The sequence below is a fragment of the Chiloscyllium plagiosum genome, unplaced genomic scaffold, assembly GCF_037043375.1.
Source record: "Chiloscyllium plagiosum isolate Xiang-an unplaced genomic scaffold, Cpla_swu_hap1 HiC_scaffold_35, whole genome shotgun sequence".
NCBI classification, from domain to species: domain Eukaryota; kingdom Metazoa; phylum Chordata; class Chondrichthyes; order Orectolobiformes; family Hemiscylliidae; genus Chiloscyllium; species Chiloscyllium plagiosum.
In genome coordinates, this window is record NW_028270173.1 from 62,202,382 (window position 1) to 62,227,136 (window position 24,755).

General features: G+C 41.3%; 1 protein-coding gene across 1 annotated transcript; it reads left to right on the forward strand.

Moving 5' to 3' along the window:
- Positions 1–1,203: 1,203 nt before the first annotated feature.
- On the forward strand, positions 1,204–23,796 carry LOC148141050 (putative G protein-coupled receptor 139). The gene is made up of 3 exons (XM_087979064.1): positions 1,204–1,339; positions 2,685–2,828; positions 22,871–23,796. Exons 1-3 carry the CDS (start codon positions 1,204–1,206, stop codon positions 23,794–23,796), a joined length of 1,206 nt encoding a protein of 401 aa, XP_087835190.1.
- Positions 23,797–24,755: the final 959 nt, after the last annotated feature.

Sequence of the window (24,755 nt, forward strand, 5' to 3'; positions counted from 1 at the left end):
CAATTCTATTAGTTTTTAAATACATATGGAATAGGATGGGTCGGACTCCGAAGTTAAAGTTGTAAAATATCTCAAGACCAATTTTGATGGTATCAGACAAGAAGCTTTAAAAGTCGGTTAAAGTAGGCTGTTCACAGATAAAGGGACGCGTGGCAGGTTGGAGACGATCAAAAGTGAGATAACAAGAGTTTAGTTCCAACATGTTCCTGGAAACAGATCCTTCAGTTCGAATCGTCCATGCCGACCAGATATTCTGACTTAATCTCGTCTCATTTACCAGCATTTGGCCCGTATCCCTCTGAATCCTTCCTATTCTTATATCCATCCAGATGCCCTTTAAATGTTGCAACTAAAACAGCCTCGACTACTGACTCTGGCAGTTAATTGCATACATGCATCACCCTCTGTATCGAAAGATTGCCTCTTAGGTTTCCTCAAACCTTTCCTCCTCACCTTAAACCTATGCCCTTTAGGTTTGGACACCGATAACCTGGCTATTCATCCTATCTATGCCCCTCATGATTTAATAAACTTTGATGTTTCAGGGAAAATAGTCCCAATCTATTCAGCGTATTTCTATATCTCAAATGCTCCAACCCAGACAATATCCTTGGAAAACCTTCCTAAAACCTCTCCAGTTTAGTAGAGAGTCCACGACTGAATTCAATATTCCAAACGTGGCCAAAACAATGTCCTGCATAGCCACAGCATAACTTCCAACTCTGATACTTAATGTGCTACGCAATAAAAGCAAGCATACCAAACACCTTCTTTGCTATCCTGTCTACCTTCTTTCAAGCAACTATGAATCTAAACTTCAAGGTCTCCTTGTTCAGCAACGCTTCTGAGGATCTCACCTCGCAAGGACTAAACATCTTAAGGCTCAAGTCAAGAATGAAACAGAAGCATACATCTGAAAACTGCTCAGATGAAGTCAACCCCTTCAGTGTGTAGGGTTTGTAGATGTGCACATAACAGGGAAATCAGCAGGGCAAAGAACGAGTTTGAGATAGCTTTGACAGTAACGGTAATGGAGAACCCCAAGCGATTCTACAATACTTCAAACGTGAAAGATTGTCTAGGGAGGCAATAGGAACCCTCAAACATCAAAAAGGTCATTTATGTGTGCAGTCACAATATGTGAGTGTGATCCTAAATGTATATTTCTCGTCAGCGTTTGAAGTGTACAAATATCAGGGAGCTATGGTGCCGAGAAAAATAAATGGTGATGTCTTGAAAATAGTTTACATTGTAGAACAGGAGGTGGTGGAGGTCTTAAAACCCATAAAAGTAGATACATCACCCGTACCTGATCAAGTACATGGTTGTGGGAAGTTCGGTAAGGAGTTGCAGGGACCCTCGACAAAATATTCCAGTCATGAGCAACCATGAGTGAGGTGTGGGAAGACTGAAGAATGATTACTGATCTGTCATTATTTATAGAAGGTTGCCAGGAAAAGCCAGAGAACGATACATTTTTGTGCCTACTATAAGTGGCTAAGATTCCAAGGGATTTGAGTTACACAAATTTGACATTAGGGATAGTCAGTATAGGGTTTGTGCGTGGGAAATAGTGTCTCACTATTTTTAAAACATTTTTAAAAACAAGTCACAATGAAGATAGATGAGGGTAGTGCAGTAGATATTGTCTGCATGGCCTTGAGCAAGTTTTTCAACAGATACCACATGGGTACTAATTAGTTAGGTTCAATCACATTGGATACAGGAAGAGCTATATGTGGATACAAAGTTAACTTGATGCCAGGAGAGAGACGGAGACGGTAGAGGATTGCTTTTCAGTTTGAAAGTTTGTGACGAGTGGTGTGCTGCAAGGATCGGTGCAGGGTCAATTTTTGCAAAACCTGCACCCACACCTCCTCCCTCACCTCCGTCCGAGGCCCCAAAGGAGCCTTACAAATCCATAAAACTTTCACCTGCACACCCACCAATGTAATTTGTTGTAATCGTTGCTCCCAATGGTGTCTCCTCTACATTGGGGAGATTGGAAGCCTCCTCACATACCACTTTCGGGAACATCTCTGGGATACCTGCACCAATCACCTCCACCACCTTGTGGTCCAACATTTCAACTCCCCCTCCCACTCTGCCGAGGGCATGCAGGTCTCGGCCTCCTCCACCGCCACTCCTCCACCACCCGACGCCTGGAGGAAGAACGCCTTATCTTCCACCTGGGAACACTTCAACCCCAGGGTATCAACGTGGACTTCAGCAGTTTCCTCATTTCCCCTCCCCCCAACTTACCCCAGTTCCAACCTTCCAGCTCAGCACTATCCTCATGACCTGTCCTACCTACCAATCTTCCTTCCCACCTATCCACTCCACCCTCCCCTCTGACCTATCACCCCCATCCCCACAACCATTCATCTATTGTACCCTTTGCTACCTTCCCTCACCCTCCTCTCTGAGCTATCACCTCCATCCCCACCCCCATTCACCTATTGGACTCTTTGCTACCTTCTACTCAGCCTCCAACCCCCCCCCCCCCTCCCCCCACTTATCTGTCCATCCTGGAGGCTCCCTGCCTCCATTCCTCATGAAGGGCTTTTGCCCGAAACGTCGATTTTCCTGCTCCCTGGACGCTGCTGACCTGCTGTGCTTTTCCAGCACCACTCTTATCTAAACGCAGGGTCCACTTTTGTTTGCCATTGATATAAATTATTTAGATAAGATAATTCGTAAGTTTGAGAATGACACAACCATTGGTGGGAGAAAGGACAGTGAAAAAAGTCGTCGAAGAATACAACGGGATCTTGATCAACTGAGCCTGTCAGCCGAGGAATGTCAGTTGGAGATTAATTTAGATAAATGTGAGATGTTGCATTTTGGGAAGACAACCCAAAGCAGGATTTACATTGTTAATGGTAGAATCCTCGTAATGTGGTCGAACAGAGAGGTACCATTACAGGTACATGGGTCCTTCAAAGTGCTATCACAGGCAGACAGGATGATGCAAGTGACGTTTGGCACTCTTGCCTTCATCCATCAGAACATTTAGCATGGGAGTTGGGATTTCATTTTATAGCCGTACAAGGTATTGTTGAAGCCACATTTGGAGTACTGCATACTGTTCTGGTCGTCCTGCTTTAGGAACGATGTTATTCAATTTGACTGAGTACGGAAAATATTTTTAACATAGTGCAGCTGTACAAAACTCTGATGTGGCCACACTTGGAGTATTGTATCCAGTTCTGGTTACTGCATAATTGGAAGGATGTGGAAGCTTTCGAAAAGGTTCAGAGGCGATTTACTCAGATGTCGCCTGGTATGGAGGCAAGGACTTATTAGGAAAGGCTGAGGGACTTGAGGCTGTTTTCGTTAGAGGGAAGGTTGAGAGGTGACTTAATTGAGACGTATAAGATAATCAGAGGGTTAGATAGAGTGGACAGTGAGGGCCTTTTCCCTCGGATAGTGATGGCTAGCACGAGGGAACATGGCTTCAAATTGAGGGGTGATAGATATTGGACAGAAGTCAGAGGTAGTTTCTTTACTCAGAGAGCAGGAGGGGCCTGGAACGCCCTGCCTACAACAGGAGTAGACTCGCCTATTTTAAGGACATTTATATGGTCATGTGGATGAAAATTGGATAGTGTAGGATTGTTAGGCTTCAGATTGGTTCCATGAGTCGGTGCAAATCGAGGGCCGAAGGGCCTGCACTGTGCTGTAATATTCTATGTTCTATGTTCCATGTACTGGGAGTGAAAGGTTTGAAATGTACGGAAAGCTTGAATAAGTTGGGACATCTTTCACGGGGGTGTCGAAAACTGATGGGTGACGCCATAGTGGTTTATGCACCCCCACCCACCCCCTTCCCCCCACCAACTGGAGGGCACAGGTTTAGGTCGAGGGACTGAAGATCAAAAAGGGATGTGAATGTTAACTTTTTCATACTAAGGATTGCGTTCAGATAGAACATGTTGCCAGGGCAACAAGTGTAGGCGAGTATAATTACAATGTTTAAAAAATATTTGGACACGTATACGCAGAGGTAAGATTAAGACGAATGTCGGCCATTCACGGGCAAATAAGTCGAGTACAGTTTTGGAAACCTGTTCAGCATGGACTAGTTTGGCGGATGGCCTGTTTCCGTGCTGTATAATTCTACATCTGCGTGACTCCATCTGGATGATTTGTTGAGCAAATCGATCATTCTTGTAGTGCCTGCTTTACCAGACGTCTCTCGGTCTGAGCATAAGAATTAATGAGAGGCAAATTGATTGAAGGAATCTCTTTCGAATTGAATTTAGGTCGAGAATAGTAAACTAGACAACTCGTTCCAACACCGCTCATTATTGGAAGGCCAAAGAACTTGTTCCTGAGCAAAATTTTCTTTGCTCTTTGTTGTTTGTTTGGAATTGTACAAAAGAGCTACAATATTTATGTTTTGTAGCAGCAGGAAATGGCTGATATATTATAATGGTGAGGAAGAGTAGACTTCTCCCAATACCCCGTTCGAATTGGAAAGACAATCGAGAGGGATGCATATTGGTGGCTGATCGAACATGACCCCATATAAAAAGATCATGGAACAAGCTTTTTTTTTTAACGGTTGAAGACTGCTCTGGTTCATTAATGGCTAATGTAAAACCTAAATCCTCATACCCCACTATGGCCACAAATTCCGCGATGCGTTGAGTCAAAATAAATCTACAAATCTCAATTTTAAATTTTTCCACTTATCCAATACCACCATCTGTTCCAAATAGACTAACAGATTGCTAATTTTAAACAAAGCAGAATCAATCCATGAGAGTTTCAAACTAACGACTCCTTTAACTAATCAGGGAGATAACGATAAGCAATTGTTTATCTATCGAGGTAGAAACTAACGTTGTTGTGGTCAAAGACCGCATGACCAATGAGATAAATATTCCGAATTTCTACAAGCTCTGTTCGAATTTCGCTTCTGAATTTCACTCCGGAATGTCTGCCAGGACGATTTTGAATTATACTGGCTAATTTAGGTTCCCCAGTTTAGGAAATGGTTTCCCTGCTCCACCTTAACTGTTCACCTACACATCCACTGGACATGCTCTTACACGTCTAAGTTCCCGGGAAATTAATCACTGAGCGTGTAATTTTCCAGTGAATACCACCACCGGCAAGTTCCCATCCAAGCCGGCCACCAACCTGATTTGGAAATACATCGCCTTTCGCTGGTCCAGCCAGTGATGCCCAAGTCCCATGTCCATAAATGATTTTGTTTTTGAAAAAAATGACAGGAACACCTTGCATGCAATACTAACCATTACCTTACATAATCTAATCAGATATTTTAGGTTATGTTCAATTTATACAAACCCATGTTTATTATCAGCTTAACATTTCCAAGGTGTTCAATCACCTTAATTTAAGCAAATACTGCAACATTTTCTCCAGAACATTTGATAGCATAACAAGTCTAGTAGCTCCTGTTTTGTAGGCGTTTACAAAACCTTCATAGGTGTTCTGTAAGCTAAGGGATTGACTCCTGACACAGGAAATTAGGAAAGTTATGCTAATGACATTTGAAATTTCTTGAACAATTTATTTTAATTAATTTAAATTGAGATCACCTGGTGCTGGGAATATATCACTTTTGAGACACCCATTTTACAATTACAGAAGTGTGTGTGTATGTGTGTGTGTGAGAGAGAGAGAGAGAGCACAAACAGGAGGATACCATCGAGTCTGTCTCATCTTTGTAAGCACCATGCAGAATTTACGTGATTCTCTCTCTATTCACCAGAGACACGCATTTTACTCGTCAGATAAAGATCAAATTCCATGTTGCACTTATCTCCATTGCATTCAGACACTGTCTTCTAATTAACAGCCAACGAGCAGTTAAAACTTTGCACTATGTCATCTCTCCTTACTTTGTCATTCATTTCACAAAAAAAGAGCAGTTTTTTTTAAGAAAGTACTTTGTACTATTTTCAAGTTCAAAATGTTTTTTTCTGCACTTACACAAAGTTTTCTGTTAAGTATGTTCCTAACCTTCAGCATCAAAATAATGAAGCACCGTCTTCACCAATTTATCCCTGTAACTGATATCTGTGTTGCTGAATCAATTCACCGATACCTCATGTAGAGCCCTCACATGCCTCCTAAAATGTGATGCCCAGAACTAGACACATTAAACATGAACCTACTAAATTGTTGTAAAACTCACATTTGATTCAGAGATGTCCTTGCAGAAGAACATAATAAAAAAGTATTACGAGTCGGCCAGTCTGTCCCTCAAGTGTAAGGTCATGATTGATGTTTCAGGCCTCAGATTCTCTGTTGCGGCAGCTCCTGCCAGCCTTTAACTCACGAATCCTTCAAAATTCTACAGATGTTCTTATTTTAAATGCATTCAGTTCTCCAACCCACGAAATTCTCCGTTGTAGAGAACGTCGGATATCATCGGAGAAAGAATACTTTGCATTTCCGTTTCATGTGAAATTCCTCACGTTTCCCTTATTTTGTTACTATACCGTCTAGTTCAAGATTCCCAAAGAATTCTCAATGTCTACCTTTTCAACTCTCCTCATAATCTGGTCAGTTTCAATAAGATGACCCTTTCTTCTACTACTGCTTAAAGGCATAACTTCCTTCGGTATGACACGGTTGAGGATAGGATGAAGCGTCCACTCTCGTTCACACAAATGAATTGCCTCTAATATCAGCATTTCGTTTAAGACGGGAGCCAAATCTTTAGAGAGTAATCCATGGTGGTCTCACCACAAACCTGTATAATTGTAACATTAGTTGATGTTTAGCTTCTTGCCTGCACAGTCCTGCAAATAATTCACAAAATCGCATTTGGGAGTGAACGAGAGGCTGACGTTGCGACGTCTTAAATTTCTTTGCTTCACATTTCTATGTCTTTGTTTAAAGCGTCTAGGATGATAAGAATGCAGAAGAAGACATTGGATTGGATGATGTGAAGCAGCAATTCGAAAAGGTCTTGAAAGTGTCATGGGCATTAAATTTACTCTGGGCGGACATCCCAATATTTATCACCAAAACTAGCTTTGTATCATAATTATTGATTGCGCTGATGAGGCATGATAGACATCGCTGAACGAATGGGCCTGCAATAGATGATAAGAGAACCAACAAGAGAAAACAACCAACTCGACTTCGGCTTCAGTAATCACCTTCCTGCCCGCAGCTTCTCTTGAAATTATTGGCAGTAGTGATAACTTATTAGCAATTCTAGACAAAAGGTCCTGCTTTCTCAGGTGAGATAGTATTCATTATGGCGTGTTTGGAACTACTGGCAAGTGGTAAATGTTAAATATCATAGATTCATAACAGCTGTATAGACAAATACCCATCTTGTCAATTATGCTGACATTTCGTCTAACAGTAAAATAATGCTTACGGTTTTAACCATTTTCTCAACCTTCATTGCCAATGTCCGTGATCTGCCCTTTATATCCTTGGCACACCGTAGTAATTAGTGGAACTCCAACATAATTGATTCATAAAATTCCAAGAAAATATCACTGTCAGTCACTATGAACATGCAGCATGTGAAAGTTGTAAAACCTCATTTGGTTCACTGATATCCTGAAGAAAATTAAGTTGTGTGTGCTGTATTTATGCAGTATTGTCTCTATATGACTCCAGAGTAATTGTAGCTCATTTCCAACAGCGCTCTGAAATAACCAAAGAAGAAAGTTTCCATTTCCATGAAATTGCTAGCAAGATCTTTTCCCCAATGCACCCAACATATGGATATCAGTGGTTCTGAAAGCATTTTAGTGGGTGGCGCAGTGGTTAGCACTGCTGCCTCACAGCGCCAGAGACCCGGTTTCAATTCCCGCCTCAGGCGACTCTCTGTGTGGAGTTTGCACGTTCTCCCCGTATCTGCGTGGGTTTCCTCCGGGTGCTCCGGTTTCCTCCCACAGTCCAAAAATGTGCAGTTTAGGTGAATTGGCCATGGTAAATTGCCCGTAGTGTTAGGTGAAGGGGTAAATGTGGGGGAATGGGTCTGGGTGGGTTGCGCTTCGGCGGGTCAGTGTGGACTTGTTGGGCCGAAGGGCCTGTTTCCACACTGTAATCTAATAATCATTTCATAGCCGTTTTCTAAAATTGACAGCAATTGGCGATGTACATATTATAATTGCTTAAATCACTAAATGACTATTGACAAACAATTAATGAGTTACCATGAATGAAAAACGATCTTTCATAATGATACCAACAACTCTCGTGCAACTTACATGATCGCTTCTCATGTCGATCAGAACTATTTGAGTCATTGGGAGAACTCCAGTGATAAGACACAATATTCTATATGAAGCAGAGGAAGTGCATTAGTAATATAGTGAATCAGATAATGGACCTGCGCGCAGAAGCTATAGAGATGTGTTCATATGAACTTCAAGATAACTGATGATGTTGTGAACAGGAAATGGCTCAAGACTATGAAAAGTTTGCATTGGGATGTAACCATGTCCTTTCTTCTTCAATTATCTGCTTGAAGGTAGGTTTTTGACGATAATTTGCTATATTATACTTAGGTTCCGTAAATTTTATTCCTGGAAGGTTCAGTAAACATGATCAGCTGTAAACAGGAAATTATAGACCAGTTAGTCTGACCTCAGTGGTGGGAAAGATGCTGGAGTCTATTATAAAGGATGAAATTACGACACATCTGGATAGTAGTAACAGGATAGGTCAGAGTCAGCATGGATTTATGAAGAGGAAATCATACTTGACTAATCTTCTGGAATTTTTTGAGGATGTAACTCTGAAGATGGACGCGGGAGATCCAGTATATGTAATGTACCTGGACTTCCATAAAGTTTTTGATAAAGTCCCACATACGAGGTTAGTCAACAAAATTAGGCGCATGGTATTGGGGGCAAAGTACTGATATGGATTGAAAGTTGGTTGGCTGATAGGAAACAAAGAGTAGTGATAAACGGCTCCATTTCAGAATGGCAGGCAGTGACCAGTGGGGTACCACAGGGATCAGTACTGGGACCGCAACTTTTTATAATATGTTAATGACATAGAAGATGGTATTAGCAATAACATTAGCAAATTTGCTGATGATACTAAGCTGGGTGGCAGGGTGAAATGTGAGGAGGATGTTAGGAGATTACAGGGTGACCTGGACAGGTTAGGTGAGTGGTCAGATGCATGGCAGATGCAGTTTAATGTGGATAAATGTATGGTTATCCACTTTGGTAGCAAGAACAGGAAGGCAGATTACTAACTAAATTGAGTCAATTTCGGTAAAGGGGCAGTACAGAGAGATCTGGGTGTTCTTGTACACCAGTCAATGAAGGTAAGCATGCAGGTACAGCAGGTACTGAGGAAGGCTAATAGCATGCTGGTCTTCATAACAAGAGGGATTGAGTATAGAAGCTAAGAGGTTCTTCTGCAGCTGTACAGGGCCCTGGTGAGACCACACCTGGAGTACTGTGTGCAGTTCTGGTCTCCAAATTTGAGGAACGACATTCTGGCTATTGAGGGAGTGCAGCGTAGGTTCACGAGGTCAATTCCTGGAATGGTGGGACTACATTATGCTGAAAGACTGGAGCAACTGGGCTTGTATACCCTTGCGTTTAGAAGACTGAGAGGGGATCTGATTGAAAAATATAAGATTATTAAAGGATTGGACACTCTGGAGGCAGGAAACATGTTTCCGCTGATGGGTGAGCTTAAAAATACGGGGTAGATCATTTAGGACAGAGATGATGAGAAAAGTCTTCACCCAGAGAGTGGTGGCTGTGTGGAAAGCTCTGCCCCAGCGGACAGTGGAGGCCCAGTCTCTGGATTCATTTAAGAAAGAGTTGGATAGAGCTCTTAAGGATAGTGGAATCAAGGGTTATGGAGATAAGGCAGGAACAGGATACTGATTAAGGATGATCAGCCATGATCATATTGAATGGTGGTGCAGGCTCGAAGGGCAGAATGGCCTACTCCTGCACCTATTATCTATTGTCTACAACAGAACGGAATGCAGAACTGACTCACATTAGTCCGATTTACTTTCGTCAGAAAGGAAGGTTTGGATTCTTGAACAATGAGAAGGGAAAGGTAAACTGGGAACACGTCGACAAGGAGACTCATTGAAACATTTTATCGTTAGGAGTGTGGTGAGGAATGAGGTGTTGGCAATGATAGAGGAATAAATCGTTTTCAAAGAGGGAATGGTCGAACGGAATACTGACAGGGAAGGGGAGTGAAAGATAATTTTGATTGTTGTGTTATTTTGCAGATGATGGAAACGTTTTATAATTTTATTTAGTGGTGATAACAGTTTGTTTTGTTTTCAAAGGCGCTCGGAATCAGGAGGAGGAGAGGTGCTTGCTGTAGTTGGAGGAACTCAATGGATTTGGCAATATAAATGGAGACAAAACAGAATAAAGATTCCGGATCCAAAAACCATTCTTAACAACTTACTGCAGTTAGGAAAAGATTGCTAGATATGCTATAGCTGGAGGAGGGGCGGGGAGAGTGGAAGGGAGGAAAGAGTAAGTGGAGATGGAGTCAAGAGAGAGAGAAAAACAGTTCACTACATAAAGGAATGGATAATGGTGATCCTGAGCGAAAGAAAAGAAACAAACTAGGACCAGTAGTGAATGATAAGAGTTAGCTGTGGTAAAAGGCGTCCTAATGATGACAAGTCGCTGATGAAGGGCTTAACACCTCTCCTGTTCCTCAGATGCTGCCTGGCCTGTTGTGCTTTTCCAGCATCATATTCTTGACTCTGATCTCCAGCATCTGCAGTCCCCACTTTCTCTGAATGATGACAAGCTCTGATGTTTGGGGGTTCGGATAGGACAAGGAAGAAAATGCTCAGGACCTAAAATTATTGATTTCGCTGAGTCGTAAAGGCTGCAGGGTTCATTGGTGGAAAATGAAACACTGTTCTTCCAGCTTGTGCTGAACTTCACTGCAGCACTACAGCAAGTCTGAGATGGAGGTATTAATGAGATCGAACCAGAGGATTCTGCGACATCATTCGTTTGCGTTCTGGAATGGACTTTGCAATCAGCGAGGATGTGAAGGGCATTATGGAAGAACCTGTTGTTAAAGAACGGTCAATCACAAACATTGCATTATTGTATTATCTCTTTGGTGCTCCTTAAAAAAATAACAGAAGAGGCATGGTTTAGACAAGAGGGGACAAAACATTATGAGTGGAAAGCTGGCAGCCAGAGTTCCAAGGGGTAAACGAGTGCGAGGCTTTCCAGCCTCTGGAAACTGCTGTTTTTGAGTAGTGGATAAGTTTTGAGAAATTGTTATTGGATTAGAGAGCAGTTTCAATTTAGTATTAAAAGTCTTTGACATTATTACAATTAATTAAGTTAAATGGGTAAGACATGGTAGGAGAGCTCCAAATCGTTGTCCGCTCCCTTTGATGAGGTGGAAAGCTGAGCACATTTCCAGTGCCTGAAACGTGCATGTGTGCAAAAAGTTTCAGCTGCAGCCCCTGGAAGCCTGGGTTTTGGAGTTGGAGCAGCGTCTGTGGAAACTGTGGACCATTTGCAAGGTGAGAATAACGCGGACAGCAAGTCTGTGATGGTCAGATTGCAGACTCATCCTCCTCAAGCAGGAAGGTGACCATCAGACATAACGGGAGGGCTAGGCAGTCAGCGTAGCAATCTCCTTTGGCTATCCCCTGCAAAACAGATACACCGTTTTTGGATACTGTTGAGAGGAATGGCCTTTCAGGGGATAGCAGCAGCAGCCACATTCGTGGTTGGTTCTGCTGCAGAGGGTGGAAGAAATAGGAACAGGAATGTTACAGTTATAGGGGATTTAATTGTAAATGGAATTTCTGTGGTGTTTCTGTGGTCGCAAACGAGAGTCTAGGATGGTGTGTTGCCAAGTCCTGGATGTGTCGGAGAGATTGAAGGGGGAGGAGGACCAGCAAGTTTCTTGGCAAATGTCGGTACTAACAGCACAGTTAAAAACAAGAAAGAGTCATGAGGTCCTGAAAGCAGAATATAGAGAATGAGGAATAAAGTTGAAATGTAGGACCTGAAAGGTATTTATCTCAGGATTACTAACGGTGCAATGAGCTAGTCAGAGTAGAAACAGTAAGATTTTTAGGATGAGTACTTGACTGAAAGATTGTGTAAGAAGGAGAGTTTCAGGTTGATGGGGCATTGATATAATTTCTGGGGGAAGTGGGATCTTTACAAACTGGACGGCTTACACCTGGACATGACTGACAACGATGACCCTTGGGGAGTACTTGGTAGAGTGATTGGGGACTATTTAAACCAGTGTCACGGGGGAATGCAAACCAGAGGAGTAGGGCAGCAGATGCAGAAATTGAGGGAGAAGGAGAAACCAAGGCAAACATGACCGAGAACAAGAATAGACAGGGAAATGCTGCTGGAAAGAGCAGGGGTAGTGGTCTGAAATGCATGTTTCAATGCGCCAAATATAATAAGTATTTAAATGAACTTGGAGCATTGGTTAGTACTTGGAACTCTAACATTATTGCAATTATGGAGACTTGGCTGGAATTGGCACGGGACTGGCAGCTGAATGTCTCAGGATAAAAATGCTTCGGGTGTGATTGAGTATATAAAAAAGGTGTGGCGGAGTTGTTTTTCTAGAATAGGAGTAAGTCACAGCTGAACTGTAGGGGTATACATCAGAGGACTCGTGCAGCTAGGCAATATGTGTAGAACTCAGGAATGGGAAAGGTGCAGGTATATTGCACGCCTCCTAATAGTCAGGAAATGGAAAAGAGGATATGTAGACAGAATTTAGAAAGATGTAAAAACATCAGGGTTGTTGTTGTGGATGATTTTAACTCCCCTACATTGACTGTGACATACTTTGCGCTAGGGACGTGCAAGGGCCAAATTTGTAAGGACCATTCTGGAGAGTTTCTTGACACAGTATGTAAACAGTCCAACCTAGGAAGGAATTATACTAGACATGGTGTTGGGAAATGAACACGGCCAAGTGAGTGAGGTTTTAGTGGGTTGGGGGTTGTGGGAAGGTGGGCATTTCAGGAGTAGTGCAAAACAAAACATGAATTTTAAGATGCTCGACTGAAGGTTTTAAACTGGAGGAAGGCGAACTGCAATGATGTCATGCAGGAACTGGAGAATTTTGAACTGAGGCAGCTGTTTGTGGGTAAGTCCATCGGACATGTAGGAGTACTTCAAACAGAGGTTGGTCAGATTTCAGGAGCAGCACAGTTCTGTGAGAATGAAGGGTACAGATAGAAAGTTACATACAACTTGAATGACCAGGAATAATGTTACCTTGATCAAAAAGAAAAAGGAAGCATGCATGATGCCTAGGTGGATGGGAATTGATGAAGCTCTTGAATTAAAAGGGCTAGAAGAGATCAGGAAAATTGTTAGCAAACATGATTAAGGAAAACTCTAATGTGCTTTATGCATGTATAAGAAACAAGCGGGTAGCCAGAGAAACTATTGGACGAAGGACAGATTCTATGCATGAAGGTCAGAGACGTTCGAAATGAACACTTCATGTTGATATTCACCAAAAAATGAATTGATGGAGGATGATCTCAAGGAAAGGGGCATATAATTTATATGCGAAGCTGCTGATAAAAAGGAAAATGCATTGTCTGCAGAAGTATTATGGTAGATGAGTCCTCGGGTCCTGATGGGATCTCGCCTAGAATATTGAGGGAGTCAAGAGAACAAATTGCTGGAGCACAGACGGACATCTTTGCATCCTCTTTGACTACAATTGAGGTCACAGAGGACTGGATGATAGCCAATGTTATCCCATTGTTCATGGTGGTGGTAGAGAAATTATTGGGAAAGATTCTTACGGACAAGATTGATACGCATTTAGAGTCATTAGCAACAGACAGCATGGTTTTGTGTGGGTGAGATCGTGCCTCAGAGAACTGATCGAAATTTTGAGGAGGTGCCGAAGGTGAGTTCACAAGACCATAAGACATAGGAGCAGAAATTAGAGCATTCAACCCATCGAGTATGCTCCACCATTCAAGCATGGCTGAAAAGTTTCTCAACACCATTCTCCAGCTTTCTCCCTTTAACCTTTGATTTCTTTCACAATCAAGAATCTATCTATATCTGTCTTAAATATACTCAATGATCTGGCCTCCACAGCCTTCTTTGGCAATGAATTCCATAGAGTCACCACTCTATGGCTGATGAAGTTTCTCCTTATCCCGTTCGAAAAGGTTTTCCCTTTACTATGAGGCTATGGCCTCGGGTTCTAGTTTCTCATAACAATTGATCCTTCTTCCCAACATCTACTCTGTCCAACCATTCAGTATTCTGTTCGATTTAATCAGATTGCTCCCTCACCCTTCTGAACTCCATCGAGTATAAACCCATGGCCCTCAAAAGTTAAGCTTTTCATTCCAGGGACCATTCTTGTGAACTTTCTCTGAACATGCTGCATGGCCAGTACATTCTTCCTGAGATAGGAGGCCCTAAACTACGCACAATACTCCAATGAAGAGTCTTATAGAGCCTGAGAAGTAGAACAAGTTATCTTGGTGGCATCTACCTCTTTCACACAGGTACAAATATCTAAGTTGGAAGGCAGAGATAATTGATGTGGGAAAAGCAATTGATGTTGAATACACGCACTTCAATAAAGCCAAGTGACAGACTGGTACAGAAGGTGAGGTCAGATAGTGTCACGGGTGAGTTAGTCAGATGGATAGAGAATTGTCTTAGTCATCAGAGACAGAGGGGAGTGATGGAAGGATGCTGATTGGAATGGATGGCTGTGACTGGTGGTCTTTCTCAGGAATCAGTGCTGTGACATCTGTTGTTTGTGAGTTACATGAATGATTTGTAGGAAAGCGTGGCTGGTCTAATTAGTAGGTTTGTGGATGACACAAAAAAATCTATGGAGTTTCAGATAGTGAGGAGGATTGTCAGAGGATGTAGCAGGACATAGATCAGTTGGGAGTTCTCCTGATCAGTTTGTTGTCATTTTACAGTCAACGTGATAGCAATGATCATCCTGTGAAACAGAGGAAAAAGTAGGCATACCACACGCCAACAAAAGCACAATACGGTCGAGAAACTCCACAGGTCCGGCAGCACTTGTGGAAAAACAACAGATAACGATTGGAATATGACGATGCTTCTCAAGCAATTTCTTGTTTTGTTTCAGGATTCTAGCATACGCAGTTCATTGTTTTATTTATTCCCAATATTTTACTTGTCATACTCTACGATGTCGATCTTACTTGTCCTCCATCTCATTCCTTCTGTCCTCCATCTACAATTCTGACAAAATCTGTGCTTCCTAGCGTCGGTACTAGTGCCTCTGTACAAGAGCTACGACTGCCAAGGTAACTTGTTCTAGTTGGATTCAATCAAATTTCTGGACCAAATTACATACAACACACAGCACTTAGATTTACCCACATCCTGGACTGCGTCATTTATCTTAAAATGTGGTAAAATCCTGCGAGTGGGAAAAAAAACATAAACATATTAATAAATGGTCATTAATCGGACTTTTCAGAAGAACACAATTCAAGGCGCAAGCAAACATTTATAGTATATGCGAGGGAAATGCTGACTGTTTGCAAGGGCTTCTGACTGTTCTAAGTTTTTCCATGACGAATACAGCCATTTTTGATGATTGAAATTAATACTTAAGTTGTGTTTATATTTTAAAATATGCAGGTTGACTCGGGCTGAATGAAATACAATCCACCTCTACCAATCAAAGTGCAATTAAAAACTAATCAGCACTCTGAACTCAAATGGTATAACTTTTGTTTTCGTTTCTCATCACTCCATTTTTTACTCTTACGTATTTTCAAGGTAGGTACAAGTCAAGAGGCTTTCTTTTAACACATAACCAGTTTTGTATCTCCTATTGTAAATACAGCTTGAAAATTGAACAAACAAATTTTAAAACTAAAAACGGAAGATTATTCATAACCTGAAGTTCATAAATTCAGTGTTGAGTCCAGAGGCTGCAAAATGCCAAAGCAGAAATTGTGGGACTGTCCCTCTAGCTGGTATTTGGCTTCACTTGGACACTACTATAAGACTAGAGCTAAAATGTGAATGTAAGTTCAAGATATCAACTGCCTGGAATTTTGAGATCATACTTTGCAGATTGAGTGAATACATTTTTGAAAGCGAGTACTCAGTCAGTGTGGAAGAGGAGAAAGTGAGGACTGCAGATGCTGGAGATCAGAGCTGAAAATGTGTTGCTGGAAAAGCGCAGTAGGTCAGGCAGCATCCAAGGAACAGGAGAGTCGACGTTTCGGGCATAAGCCCTTCTTCAGGAATGAGGAAGTGTTTCCAGCAGGCTAAGATAAAAGGTAGGGAGGAGGGACTTGGGGGAGGGGCGTTGGAAATGCGATAGGTGGAGGGAGGTCAAGGTGAGGGTGATAGGCCGGAATAGGGTGGGGGCGGAGAAGTCAGGAAGAAGATTGCAGTTTAGGAAGGCGGTGCTGAGTTCGAGGGATTTGACTGAGACAAGGTGGGGGAGGGGAAATGAGGAAACTGGAGAAATCTGAGTTCATCCCTTGTGGTTGGAGGGTTCCCAGGCAGAAGATGAGGCGCTCTTCCTCCAACCGTCGTGTTGTCATGGTCTGGCGATGGAGGAGTCCAAGGACCTGCATGTCCTTGGTGGAGTGGGAGGGGGAGATAAAGTGTTGGGCTACGGGGTGGTTGGGTTGGTTGATCCGGGTGTCCCAGAGGTGTTCTCTGAAACATTCCGCAAGTAGACGACCTGTCTCCCCAATATAGAGGAGGCCACATCGGGTGCAGCAGATGCAATAGATGATGTGTGTGGAGGTGCAGGTGAATTTGTGGCGGATATGGAAGTGTCCCTTGGGGCCTTGGAGGGAAGTAAGGGGGGAGGTGTGGGCGCAAGTTTTGCATTTCTTGCGGTTGCAGGGGAAGGTGCCGGGAGTGGAGGTTAGGTTGGTGGGGGGTGTGGACCTGACGAGGGAGTCACGGAGGGAGTGGTCTTTTCGGAACGCTGATAGGGGAGGGGAGGGAAATATATCCCTGGTGGTGGCGTCCGTTTGGAGGTGGCGGACGTGATGGCGGATGATATGTTGTACATGGAGGTTGGTGGGGTGGTAGATGAGGACCAGTGGGGTTCTGTCTTGGTGGCAGTTGGAGGGGCGGGGCTCAAGGGCAGAGGCGTGGGAAGTAGAAGAGATGCAGTGGAGGGCATCGTCGACTACGTCTGGCGGGAAATTGCGGTCCTTGAAGAAAGAGACCATCTGGGTTGTGCGGTTTTGGAACTGGTCCTCCCGGGAGCAGTTGCAGCGGAGACGAAGGAATTGGGAGAATGGGATGGCGTTTTTACAGGGGGCAGGGTGGGAGGAGGTGTAGTCTAGGTAGCTCCTGGGAGCAGATGCGGCGGAAGAGACCAACATTTGAGCAGTGAATATAGCAAACTTGAGTGTAAGGTTTTGGACATTGAGGAGAGAGGATGTGAAAGGCAATTAGTACACGTTCTGAGATTCCATAGGAAAGTGCCAATGGAGGAGGAATGATTGAAAGAGGAGTTCACCAGGGTACTACAGAGGGGACCGGTCGCTTCATGGTTCTGACAGGGAAACATGGTTCTGCTGGTGACATCAGACTGACTAGGACAGAAAGTGACTATAAAGAGACATCTATCACGTTTCTGAGCGAGAAGTGGTGTCATGGACAGAGTATAAGGAGCAGTGTGATCACTGGAGGGGAACCAACAAATAACACGCAGTTTAACAGAAGCTAACTTGGTTTGGGACTCCACGGAGACAGTGGTGTAAGGCTAGAGAAGAGTAGGTGAAAACATCCTGGCAGAAATCACATGGGAATGGTTCACGTCCAATGTGGGTTTATTGATGTTCTGGGTTGTCCGACAACTGTGTGAATAATTTATGATAGTATTCATATGACTAGGGTTGCTCCCAGGTGTCAATGCGTGTATGCATCAGCAGTTAAACTGACTGTATAAAAACGTTTTACACTCTTCAAATCTGACCGTTTTGTCATCAGTGTTGATTTGCTAGGGCTTTCAGAGATTGGTGAAATGAGGAAAAGCCTTAGTAAAAACGTGGCACCTGATAGTTCTGCTCCCATATGAATCTTCAGGCATCCCACAATGACTGAAGACATTACAATAGATTTACTGGAAATTTCCTTCTTAAAGGGTCACTTTCTGTGTGTTTTGTCTTCTATACCAGAGGTGTCTTATTTGATGGTGTGAATACTCCGGTGTGTCAATAGGTTCCAAGACCTTGCAAATGAGATGTTACATATTTTATACTTCAATGGTGTCTCTGATGTGAAATGCACGGCCGCCTGATAAATTCATAAATCATTTATTGCACACTCTACATATGAATAGTTCTCTCCAGTGTGAATCAATTTGTGTAGGCAGAGGGTGAAATACGTTGTGACTGATTTGTCATGCACCTCATATTAATGCAACTAACGTACTGCTCGATAACTTACACCCAATGTGTTTCTCTAATCTTAACATACTGGTGTCTGCAGAGGGTTGATGAGTGAGGAAATGATTTATCAACACCAATTACTGTGGGAAAACTGTGTTGTACAGGTTTACTTTCTATGTAGTGAAGAGGACTTTCCAGGTCCAACAAGGCTTTGTTCTTGGTGTCATTTCTGGATCCTTGTTGACTCAGTTGGACTGTCCAGTTTCACGTCCCTTTTCGAGACATTGTAGAAGGTTAATGCACATCATTGCTTGCTTGCCCATTTCAAAATGTGGTTATGAGTCAGATCTCGACTTGAGTAACATGGAAGCAAAACCATGTCAGGGGAGTGGTGCAGCTTTCCTTCTGGAAAATGCGTTAGTGAACCACATTGGTTTTTGCAACAAACACTTACATTGTTTCTATGATACTAACTTTTAATTTCAAGGCTGTACTCAATACATTTACATGCGTCTTAACAGACAACTCAGGAACATTAGTCCAGGGCTGCTGGATTACTAATGCAGTGAGTTACTAATCCAGTGACAGCACTATTTCATTAGATTGTCTTGTATTGGCGATGGTCGTAGCCTGACATTTGTGTGGAACCTGTCAGCCCAAGAAGAGTATTTTGCAGTGAAAAATTAGGAATCACCATTTTAGAATTTGTTTCAGATTCAGCAACTGTGCTCGAGTGACTGACAAGAGTTTCAGATTATCACTATCATTTTTCTGAGAAAGAGACTTCATTGCCCTTGAGGACCATATAATCCTCCCTAACGTTATCGGTCAGAGTATTGAGTACAGGAGTTGGGAGGTCGTGTTGACCCTGTACAGGACATTGGTTAGACTACTGGATTATTGGATTGAATTCTGGTCTCTTTCCTATCGGAAAGATGTTGCAGAACTTGAAAGGGTTCAGAAAAGATTTACAAGAAAGTTGCCAGGGTTGGAAGATTTGAGCTGTAGGGAGAGGCTGAACAGGCTGGGCCTGTTTTTCCTGGAGCGTCGGAGGCTGAGGGGTGACCTTACAGAGGCTTACAAAACTATGAGGGACATGGATAGGATAAATAGACAAAATTTTCCCTGGGATGGAGAGTCCACAACTAGAGGGCATATGTTTAGGGTGAGATGGAAAAGATATAAAAGAGATCTAACGGGCAACTTTTTCACACAGAGGGTGGTACGTGTATGGAATGAGCTACCAGAGGAAGTGGTGGAGGCTGGTACAATTGCAATATTTAAAAGGATATATGAATAGGAAGGGTTTGGAGGGCTATGGGCCGGGTGCTGGCAGGTGAGTATAGACTGGGTTGGGATATCTGATCGGCATGGACGGGTTGGACTGAAGGGTATGTTTCCGTGCTATACATCTCTATGACTCTATGTAGGAATGCAGATGGCTCCATTTTATACGAATGCAGCCAGTGGTAACCATTACCATAGTCTTATTCGTGAATGTTTACAAGGAGTTGTAATAAATTGTTCATAACTATACTAATAGTGCGACGAGGAGCTAACATTCCAGTTTAGTTTTCCACTGGTTCCCAGTTCTACTGCGCAACTAATCAGACCAACAGATTTACTCAGCATCTAGGTGCCTGACTGCTGGTGTTCAGTTGCAAGGTCATTGTCGTAATGACAATTATCTCCCTCCACAGTAACGTTTGGCAATCCACATGTTATTTGAAGTTATTGTGGAATTTGTCCCAATGGTATCCCGTCACAAATTTCCAGTAGTATTTGGGAGCCCATAGAAAAGAGTTAACTAATACTCCATGAACAACACTGCAGTCTGGGGTGACTTAAAACATGAGCGTACCGTTTGTTCAGTGAATATTCAGTAGCTACAACCATTAGAAGAGCTAATCCCTCCAATGAGCAACATTTTCAACACCCAAAACAACACATGTGAAATTATTCAGGTGAAAACATATGAAGGAAGCAGCAGTCTAAACTGACATGATCCACATCACTGGAAGCTACAAAGTCAAAACCAATTGAAAATTGAACGTCAATTCAATTATTATTCAACTGTATATGTTCTTGATTACAGTTGGGACTTTGAAGTTGTAAATTTCCATTCCCACTGAGCATTGGGGTAAAAAAAAGATTGCTTCATCAATTTGTTCAAGTAACTGTGACGAATGTCAATTCATGGTAATTTGCCTGACCTCATTGTATAAATTGAGCTTCTTACAAATTAATGCATATAGCAGCCTCAAACCAATGCATCTTATCCGTGCGTGAATCACAACAAGACGGTAACTCATCTCTGAGAAAATGGTACGACCTATAATTCTACAGGTGGAAGCAATTTATTATCCTATCCTTGCAGCGGTTAGTGTTCCCTGTAAGTTACAACAGTGAATTCTTCCTTTTTTTAACTAAATGTGATTGCACTGCTATCTTTGCTAATGGACTAATCGTGCTGTCTTTTTTTAGACATATAATTTGTCGTGTCTGGCTGCCTATTCTCCTCTGAATAAATTACAGCTATATACTTGGTATTAGTGGTCTCAAACTTCTGTTGTTCAATTCGATTTGGCTATGAACATTTCCATTTGTTATGTTGTATTAACTTACATCTTTACAACACAAACAATTGCAGTAACAAAATACCGTTAATGTCTATGCTCCAAATTCACTGAAGTTCTTTTATGGATCTTATTATGGAATTTTGAGGAAATTCGCTATTCAAAACTGAAACTGAATGATTTCCTTTTCCCTCCAACTTAAATTCTCGAACTTGTTTTGAGTCATAACTATGACAAGTTGAAATAAATTTGAAGCAGTCTTTTTAGTTGGAGATACAAATAAAGGCGAATTTTTCATCTGAATGTGAATCAGGAAGAGCGATCATAAAGCTGAACGTTGGAGAGAAATGAATCCAACAAAAAGTTGAAATAATTATGAGATATTTAACATGACAAACGACATAATAACTGGACAAATACTTGACAAGCACTGCAATCTATTAATGTTGAGCGTCCCTGACATTCCAGGACAGTTTATTCTCCTTGATCAGTTTATGCTTCTCTTTGAGTTTAGCTTACTTGCAGGAAAATGCAATAGAATTGCTCACGGGCAATGTTACAGTCATAAAGAATTGATTACATTTTCTCGAATCACATCAAGTTTTGACTTTTTTTTATTTTTGTACTATTTACAGCTGTTTTACCACTAGATTGTTATTCTCAGATATTTTTGACTGATTCTTATATTTTACAAACTTTATAAAATAGAGTCAACTGAGATGTACGTCTCTGGCGTACAACTTTGAAAAGAGACTCGAGCTATCTTAAAGGGAGCACTGGACTGAATGCAGAGAGGCTCCAGTAAAAAGTCGGGCAGCAAAAGAGTGGATGTTAACAAATTGCAGATTAGTGCTCAAAACCTATCGTAAAGCAGACACGATAAACTCTTAATAGAACTAAATATTTGTCACATATATTTGATGTTGAAATCTTTAGATGAAGGTAAACCAAAGAGTATAATACGGGGATCAATATACTGCAAATGCTGGAATCTGTATTGAAAAAAATAAATGCTGGATATCACAGCGGTTCCGGCATCATCTATGGACAGAGGAAGTTAACATTTATAGTGTAGATGAATCTTTATTAGAGATTACAGTCATCTAGATTCGAAACGTTAGCTTTCTATCTCGTTGTTTCTCTCTCTCTCTCTCTCTGTCTCCCCCCATGGATGCTACCTGACCCGTTGTGACCTGCAGTATTTCAATGTTTTCAATGTACAGTCCTGATGAGTTATGTGCTTAGCTCAACTATGACATGTTTAGATAGTCGATTAAGCATATGCATTGTATAGTTTATCATGCTTTTTTTGCAGATTATGGATTTAGTGATTCATTGACTGATGACAAATTACTTATTTGTTTATTTTGTGATTTATGGAATTGCTGCTTCACTGAACACGATGGATCAAAATGAGTCATAATGGATTAGTAGTCATTACTTTCCTTCTGATGTTTTTAATACTAACCATAAAATCTGATTGAAAATAATAGTGGTGATCTGAACTGATAACGCCATTTTTTTTAACTTATTGCATACATTTTCATATGCCACATTTTATTTACGGTGCAGAAAATGAAAGGGAAAAGAGCTGCTCAGACACTAATTTGAGAAAATTCTATTGTATTGTTGAGACCCAGATATTGGGTATCACAGCTAAAGTCTTGTGTGTCCCACTAAATTACATAGAAGTTGGACAAATCAAATCAGGATAAATATCACTCCGTTGTACATTGATATCTATTTTAGATATAACATACTCTGGGATAAACTAGCTGAACTGAGTTTTGATTTACTGAAAGCTGAACTGACACGATTATGTGAAACAAAATGAAACTGAGATGAGGATTTAATGGTAGTTTATATGTGAAATATTCTCAAATTGATGATCTCCGTGGCTTAGAGTCGTTTTATTTTCATTTTCTTCCAGGTAATCTAATAGCAATTTGGATTCTCTCCCGTGGAAGATGTGGACTTTATAAATGCATCACACGTTACCTCGTGTCCATGGCAGTGGCAGATCTACTAGTGATAATATTTGCTGTCATATTTTATGAGATTAATGACATATACCTCTCATATTCATTTTTGGACTATACACCCATTTGCAGTCTTAACATCGCCCTGGCTTTCACAGCAATAGATTGTTCTGTTTGGTTAACAGTTGCTTTCACTTTTGATCGATTCATTGCCATTTGCTGCCAAAAGTTGCGAGAAAAGTATTGTACTGAAAGAACTGCATTAATAGTTACAGCAACTATCTTTGCAGTGAGCTTTGTCGAAAACATTCCAATTTATTTTGAAAGTGAACATTTGGAAATGATCGACGATATAACATGGTTTTGCGGTCTAAAATCAGGTCTCTCTAATTTACCTCTATGGGTAGCATATTTCTTCATTGATGTTACCCTAACACCCCTTGCACCATTTGTGTTGATTGTGTTGCTCAATGCTTGGACGATCAAGCATATTGTGCAAAGCAATAGAGTTAGGAAAAAGCTTCAGAAGAGTGAGAGAGATTACATTGATCCTGAGTTAGATAAACGAAGAAAGTCGATCATATTATTGCTGGCTATATCTGGTTGCTTTATACTGTTATGGATGGTCAACTTTTTACATGCTGTGTGCACACAGGCCATAGGGATTCCACTATTGTTTACAGATTACAATGATATATTTGCCATCATGGAGTACACTGGGTACATGCTTCAGTGTTTGAGCTCATGCACAAACACATTTATCTATGCAGTGGCACAGGACAAATTCAGAAAGGAATTGATGACCATTGTTAAATATCCATTGGTTCTAACGAAGTTAGTGACTTCCCAAAATGGAAAAATATGTGCATGCCAATAGTTTTCTGAATATTCTTCCAAAGTCATTACGCCATTATTTTATTCTATGCATAAATCACAATTAGTACCATTAAAAATGCTCACATCATGTTCTTAGAAAATAGAAATGTGATTCAGTAACTATTGATAACTTTGAACAAGGAAGAACTAATGTTTGAAATTTCAAAACTAATGATTAAAAAACTAATCAAAGAAGATAGGGACGAGCAATTTCTTAACTAATCTATGGAGAAAGAAAAGGTTGTTGCACTCAAGTATTACAAAATCAATCAAATAGGTAATATTGAAAACTGGCCTAATATAGTATAAAATTTCTCAAACTGCAATAAAAGAAGGAAGATGAAAGACTCCGATAGCACAAGTTGAAAAACAACGGAAAAAGTGAAAATGGAAGATAAAAGTTGAAGATGTCACCTGTGCCAAAATACGAAGCAAAAAAAAAGATTCGTATTAATTATGCCTTTATATGTGTTGCATAATAGTTAATACATTTTGCTTCACGGTGCTTCTCCCCATATCTGAGTCAGAATCCAATCCACAATCATGCAGAAATTATATCCAGTTTTTGTCCAGTAATTATCCAACAGAGATCACAAGCCAAATTCTAATTGATTGGTATCTATTGGTGGTAGTTTGGCAGAAGTGATTATCACACTTTTAAAAATATAGGTTTGATTCATAAGTTCACGTTTTATATTGAGGTAAGGTCAATTTTGATGATGTTAGACAGGAACTTTTAAAAGTTGATTAGAAGGCTGTTCACTGATAAAAGGACAAGTGCCAAGTGGGAGGCTTTAGAAAGCGAGACAACGAGAGTTTTGGTCCATGTTCATGTTGATTGGCAGTAGTACCGAACACTAGATTACTAAAAATGCTGTGGGCCTGGTCAAAAAAACGGTGGCATGTGTCTGGTATTCATAGCTGGGATTAAATGAATCCCTTGAGAAGCATAAAAGTATC